The sequence below is a fragment of the Cebus imitator genome, unplaced genomic scaffold (genome assembly GCF_001604975.1).
Source record: "Cebus imitator isolate Cc_AM_T3 unplaced genomic scaffold, Cebus_imitator-1.0 Scaffold168, whole genome shotgun sequence".
Taxonomy (NCBI): domain Eukaryota; kingdom Metazoa; phylum Chordata; class Mammalia; order Primates; family Cebidae; genus Cebus; species Cebus imitator.
In genome coordinates, this window is record NW_016107483.1 from 3,867,564 (window position 1) to 3,874,839 (window position 7,276).

Consider the following 7,276-nt stretch of genomic DNA (forward strand, 5'->3'; position numbering starts at 1 on the left):
TTGTAATCCTCTTATCTATTTTAGTGTATTCATATGACCTGATCTAAGATGCTCTTAAGTCCACAGACATGGTTGGACTAGTGCTCTTTCCCTGGTTGCTGTATAGGAAGCTTATTTATTTATTTATTGGACCTAATGCTGGTGTTGCTGCTGGTTGCAGTGGTGCATTTTCCCTGCTATGCTCACACCCCTTCCCCGCACCGCCCCCCCACCCCAGTCTGCTGTGAAAAGCAGCACTGTCTTAATCACTGGTTTACATACTCAATAAAAGAGACCCATGCCTGAATGCTGCTGATGGAATCTCTCCGGGTAGAGAAAGAGTAAATCCTCCTCGAAGCTGGGAAAGAGGCACCAGCAAACAGTTATTTTGCACTGCACTGAATAGACAATTCACAGGGAAATGTTGAAGGAAGAGAGGAGGCGACCCCAAGTGCAGTCCATGGCCCACATGCTCTATAATAAATAATTTCGCAGCAGCCCAGCAGTGTGTCCATTGACTGGCCGGGGCCAGCACACACAGATTGGCAGGGAAAATACATCTGGCGGTGTCGAATTTTCATGGCAATCACCAAATTAACTGATTTCCCCACATCACAATCCAACACGGCGCACGCCGGCGCGCGCGCGCGCGCGCGCACACACACACACACACACACACACACACACACACACACAGCACAGCTGAGAAATGCAAGTTACTGAGAGGTGAAGTAGGGTCTCTGGGAGATTGCCTCAGCGCGGATTAAAAACCTAAGTAACGTGTCAGAGACCCGAGTTACTTGTGTGAGGATGGGGGTGTGAACGGTGAGAAATGGGACCAGTAGGCGTAAGCAGGAGGAATGTGCTGTCTGCCTTCACGGAGATTCTGGCACACATGACATATCTGAAATTTATACCCAATGTAAAATACACAAAAGTACCACAATAATATTCTATGAAATATCTCTATAAGGTCAGTTAGTCAATTCAGGAAAATTCTGCCCACCGTCTCTTGTTTCGCGTTCATAAATATGCATAAATAAAATTCGGTCCCCAGTCTATATCCCGGAGGAGGGCAGGAGAGAGGATGCATTCCAAGAACTTGCTGAAAGATGGTTCATTGACCTCATTTAAATCCTCCAAAGGCCGATTGGGTTTTGCACGCCAGTGAGTCTACGTGTGTCTTACTTTCAGATCCCTTTTACCCAGGGAAAAATTAATTTGATCAACTTATCTTTCCTGCAAATACGCAAATAATGACAGAAGGGTTAGAGGCAGGCAAAGAAAAAAAAAAAAACCTAGTCATCCAGCTTTAAAAATATTCTATCAACCATCATTTTCCATCCGTCCTGGCTATATCTCACACTCAAGCCACATCCCTATACTATTCTCTTCAAAGCAACAATCTTCCGCCTTACAGCCCCTGCCCACCCAGCCCTAGCACGCCGCCGCCTCTGCCTCCTCCACCACCCAAAGTGTCCTCTCTCCTTGCACTCCTATACTATGCATTGCCATTTATTTCATAATCAGCATCGTCCTCCCATTCCACACAGCCCCCTCCCGCCCTCCTCCAAAAAAGAGGGTCTGGAGAAAAGTGAACCCAGATTCCCTAGCCACCTGGCATCCAAAACCAGTGATTTGCATAATAACAGCGTTTTGTGCGGTTTCCCTCCACTGCGGTCACAGGGGTTCTTAAATTTCACGTGAAAGGATAATATTAATTACGGAAAGAAGCGGCAGAGAGAGGATGGAGAGGTAGGAAATCTAAGTGAAAATCTCTTAGCAGTAAAGTAACTGCTAGAGAGCACTTATTTCTTTGGTTAAAAAAAGAAAAAGAAAAGAAAAGACACAGACTGAATAACAAAAAGTCGATGTGTTGATAAAGTGGGTTTGGGTCTTTTAATTTTTTTTTTTCCTTTTCTCCCCTTTCTTAATTTCTTGGTTTATTCATTCATTCATTTTTTTTCTTATTCTATTTTTCTTTCTTTCTTTCTTTTTTAAATCCCAGACAGAGTCTCCTCTCTCTTCCTAGGTGAATGACACGTCTCACAACACATTTCCCCCCCGGGGATGTTATTGCAATGCACACGGTGCCGCCGCTGCTGCTGTTCTCCACGTCTTGGTAGCTCGCTCCCAGGCTCTCACACACTTTTTAAAGACACACGGATGTGATGACGGTGGGAAGAGGGGGAAAAGAAAAGACGACCCGAAAAGGGGGAGGTTAGAGAGATGACAAGAGATGGAGAGGGTCGGTCAGGAGCGTGATGTGGGAGGTGGCTGGTGGGGGCTGTCGCAAGCGTGGAATGTTCAGAGAGGCACAAGTTGCCGGCCAAAAGGCGTGGGAGGCGGATGCTGGCGGGGATGGAGTGAGATGAAGGAAGCTCAGGTGAATGAAAAGGCGAAAGGTGCCGCAAAAGGGGCTGACTGCTGGGAAGGCAGGGCTGAGCCAGCCTCAGAAATTCGAGGGGCTGGTGCGAACTGCCACTGCCCCCTGCCGCACCGGAGAGCAGGGGGAGGGGGTGGAGATCGCTGGGGACAGGGGGACTGGGAGGGGGAGAGTGGAAATGCGGGGTGGAATGGGGAAGATGAGGAACGGGCGAGAAGTTGATGCTCCCCGCGGCGGGGCGGGGATTACCTTGTAGCAGGAGCCCGCAGACACTGTAGAAGCGGAGAACGGCGCTGCGTTTCCAAATCATGGTCCCCTCTCTAAAGGGCTGGGGAAGGAGCGAGGGGGCAAGGAGATGCTGCTGAGCGGGGCACGAGCGTGCAGGGCTCCGCGGGTGTCCTCCTCCCGGCGCCCGCCGGACCCACCGTCCCCGATGCTGCGGTGTTCGAACCCGCGGACGCGGATCCGCGGCGGCAGAAGCGGCAGCGGCGAAGCACCCTCAGAATGGGCTATCGGTGGGCGAAGTAGTTTCTTCTCCACCTCCTCCGCCCGCCGGCGGTGCAGCCGTGACAGCCCGTCTGCCAGGCGGGGGTTCGGAGCTCGCCTTCCTCTCGGCGCGCACGGCAAGTCCCAGCGCCCGCCGGGGCTGCCCGAGCAGGTGGGGCAGGGATGCCGGGGTGTCGGCGAAGGTGCGCGCGAGGGCGGCACGGAGCGGGCAGGTCACGGAGGGGAAGGGCAGCGGGAGAGCGGGGCAAGCCAGCAGCACCGCCGCTCGCGCCCGGGGTGTCTCGTGGTCCTGGGAGGGGAGACAGCAGCGGTGGAAGCAGCGCTAGCGGCGGCGGCGGCGGCGGCTCCCGGATGCTCCGGCTGCGGCGGCGGCGGTGGCAGCGGCGGCAGCGGCGGCGGCGGCAGCGGCGGCGGCAGCTCTACGGAGCAGCAGACACAAGGGCAAGCTCAGCGCGACGGAGGCCCCGCCCCCACCCCAGCCAGGGACAGACACCGCCCCCCGGCCAATGGAAACGCAGCCGCCCACCAGGCCCGGCCAATGAGAGAAGGGGGTGGGTGGAGACAAGCGCCGGGAAAAACAAACAGGCTTCTCAAGGACCCTTCGGGCAGGAGGAACTGAAGCCCCCATTCACTCACCCCCGGCGGATCTCACCTCCTTCGAGACGTCTCGCCCGAACTTGCAGGGGAGACGACCGCCTTCGTTAATCAGAGCCGAGCACTCGGGCAGGGTTCAGCCAATCGCCACCGCGAGGGGGCGGGGTTAGCCGTGTCCCCAGCAAGTTCTGGAATCCGTGGTGCCCGGGCCAGGTCCTGGGTGCGAGGTTCCTCTGCGCATTTGGACTCCTAGAGCAGATGGTGGCTGCACCTGCCCACTCACCAGCTGCAGCAGCAATCTCTGACGCTTCCAGCAGCAAAAGGGAAAAATTGCAGAGGGCGTGGGAGAGGCTAAATATAGGGAGTGGAACACCTACCTGCCTACAAGAACTTGTGTTGCAAAGAAGGAAAAAGAAGTGGAGGAAACAAATTGGGCTGTTGTTGTTGTTCAGAGTTTTACTTGGTCTAGGTATAAATCTCAGTAGAGCTTGGTGTGTAGCAGTGCTGACATTTACATCAGGCAGCTGTTGGTTCAAATAGCATAGCTGTCGCTTCTTGTCTCATAATATTTGATGATTTAGTTGAAAGTTTAAATCTAAAGCCTCCTCAACTGCAAAACGGGGATAATAGTACTTAACTGTGAGAGTTGTAAGGATTAAGTCAGAAAGCAATCATGTTAGGGTAAGTCCATGCAATGCGTACGTACTTTATAAATGGTGATTCTAGCTGTTTAGTGGGATTTTTCTAATTCTGGATGGCAGGAAATCTTAGGTAAGCCTCTTTAAAATTTTTTAACAATAGCCTTAGGAAGGGAGAGAAGCAGAAATGCACTTTCTTCATGGACGCAACCAAAAGGGGTCATAGAAACTCAGAAGCCGGAAAGAACCACCTCTTTAAATCAACTCCCTGAAATGTGTCCTTTAGAAGAGGAGATATAAATGAGCAAGACATAAATGAATCAGAAGTTGTGTTTCTAAATGAGCTTAATTCCCAGGGTTTTCCCTGTGACCAGTTTTTAATTGGACCAAATTAGCAGATGATGGACTGGTTCAGTAGTGTTAAATCAGTCACACCATAAATAAAGCCGGCTTTGTTTGAGAGACTACACAATAGAAACCTGCAAGCAAGAAGACAGAGGGAAAGATGAGAGGCAAGATCAATATTGATGCCCTTCACTCTTTCCCATTTGTGGCTTACTTTGCCACAACCTTTTGCAAATTCAACCCTTGACTTTTAGCTAATGACCCATTCATTTCTCTGTCCACCTTTCTCCCCAGGTTCTCAAAATTAAGGAACAAAATGTCCATAATAAAACTGCAAGCACATTCTTGAAGAAAAATGTGTGAATACCCGTGTTATTGTAGGAGATAGTTGCCTACTGTGAGTTTTAGCTGTTAGGGAATTCAGTGAGTCCACAGATAGTGCTATCATTTAAACTATTGTGAGGATCAAAAGGTGAAATTCTAATCATTATTGACTCAAGCTTAGGTTTTGTGTCAGGGAGAATATAACAAATGAAAATGCCAAAGAAGTTAAGGTTTCTTTATTGAAATGGTAGTCAGAAGTTTCAGGATTCTAGTGCACACCCTGCTTCTAGCTGTATGACCTTGGGCATGTATTCAACTTCTTCGACCCTCAGTGGCCTTAACTATTATATGAAGGAACTGGACTTAATTACTTATAAAGCTACATTGAGCAATAGAAAAAAAAATCTTTAAGATTGTTATATTCAAGAAAATATCCCATTTGAGCATGACTATATCGGGATTTGTAATCAATACTCTGAAACAATGTCTTCTTATGAGTCTTGTTAATAACTGTGACAGCAATTTGGATTTGTACTCTTACATAATCTATAGCCTTGCCCCTAAATATGTGGTCCTTAGATCAGCAGCCCCTTAAGAAATTATTAGAACATCAGAATCTCAGCCCTGCTATCTCCATTTTACCAAGATTTCTAGTGATTTGTACACACACAAGGTTTGAGAAGCACTGGTCTTTAACACGTTTTGCCACATATTCACCCCCAGGGATAATGTCAGTGGGCAATCTGTGAAATGGAAGAGCCTAAAAGGCCTAGGGGATTTTTAGTAAATTATTATTTTCAGAAACCCCAGGCGTCTCCTCATCACAAAAGTAACTCCTCTTGTAAGCTATGAAACAAATTAATTAATTAGAAATTTTTTTAAAAAGTTGAAAGTTTGATTAAGTGAGAGTCATGAACTTCCTTGTGATTAAAGGCTCTCTTTAGCCCATAAACCCAGGGGACGAGAAGAGAAATGTGCACTGATTGCATTTTTGGGACAAAAACACTAAAAACATAAACTCTGGTCATTCGGATAAATAATGTCAGATTTATGTACAAAGAACAGATATTGCACTATTTTTCAAATAGTCTATTCTTAGATGCTATTACTCAATTAATTTAAAAATAGCCAATGCTCAATGGTTGTTAAGATCTTTGAATGCTTTAGAAAAATGTAACATTGTCATAGGTTTAAGGCTATATTTTTTACATATATTATTAACGTGGCAGTAAATGCATAAATTAACTGAAACCTTATGAATCATCACGAAATTAATTAGCTTCATAAATTGACAAAAGATGGCATCTATCCATGCATTTCTATGTGCGATAATTTGAAATATTAAACCTGTTTGGGAAATTTTCTTTATTTTCTTTATAACTAATCCTCGTATACTCTTTCACTTCATGTCAAAAATATTTTTAAATATTTAATCCAATGTTTTGAAACAAATTTTAAAATGAAGACAAATTAAAAAAAAATTTTTAAACAAAGTCTTACAAGTAAGTCATTCATTAGTAATTAACGTGTTATATGAAAGAAAGCTAATATTTTTTTCTGCCTTGAACATGTTGGTCCTCTTCATTTATGCTATCACAGAATAAGATGACAACCTCCTCCTCCTCTCTCAATAGTACCAAAGACAGTAGGGTTTTTTTGTTTTTGTTTTTTTTAAGGTGGTTATCACAGAGGAGACTACACTTAGTTTTTATTTTTTGATTGTTTCTATCACAGTTGAGAGTATTGAAATTTATGCTTTTTTTCTTTTTTGGAAACAAAGTAAGCTGTCTACAATTTTAATTATGGCAAAATGGGAAAACAACTGTCACTTTTTATCACTATGTATAAATTTCCCGGGATTTCACATGGTTCACCAGACCATTAATATTTCTCTTTTAAAATGCTAAATTTTGGTGGAATATCTAAAGTTTTTAATATACGGTCATTCCCAGAACAAAAATCCATGCTAAATTGACTCTCATAGCAAATTGACCCTTGTAGTAAATTGACCTAGAAAAAGAAATTTCATGGCCTGGTGAAAATGTACACCATTGTGGAAGAAAATTAGCTTATTGAGTACTGGAAACATTGATTGTCATTCTCCTTGCTTGCTAGCATTTTAAGTATGGATAATCTGCCCGTGTTGCAGAAATGTTAAGAATTTATAGGCATAGTATATAGTAAATATAGCACAATATAAGTATTAATATATATGGTGTGCTTATATGGTTTGTAAATGTATCATTTATAGCAATATTAACTCCTTTAAATAGTTTTATAACTTACCATTTTGCTTCTGTTTACAAAACATTCAGGGTCCATCTTCAAAATATGACGTATTATTTTATTTCACTCAACTCCACATGTCTTATTATTAGAGTTTCATGTTATGTTGATGAAAGTATATAAAAGTAATGAAAATAAATTCACAAATATTCAGAAATTTATAACCTCAAGATGAGCTGTTTCTTCCTTCTTATATAGCTACCTCAAGTAGCAATAA

The 7,276-nt window shown here is 44.7% G+C and overlaps 1 protein-coding gene across 4 annotated transcripts in view; it reads right to left on the minus strand.

Moving 5' to 3' along the window:
* CADM2 (cell adhesion molecule 2) overlaps nt 1-3,296 on the minus strand; it is a 1,069,796-nt gene extending 1,066,500 nt beyond the window's left edge. For 3 of the 4 annotated variants that reach the window (XM_037744178.1, XM_017544238.2, XM_017544237.2), the window contains exon 1: nt 2,615-3,273. In XM_037744178.1, coding sequence (XP_037600106.1) covers nt 2,615-2,675 — 61 coding nt within the window. In that variant the 5' untranslated portion in view covers nt 2,676-3,273. Of the gene's footprint in view, nt 1-2,614 lie in introns of all 4 variants that reach the window. The other variant, XM_017544239.2, reaches the window with a different exon arrangement.
* Nucleotides 3,297-7,276: the final 3,980 nt, after the last annotated feature.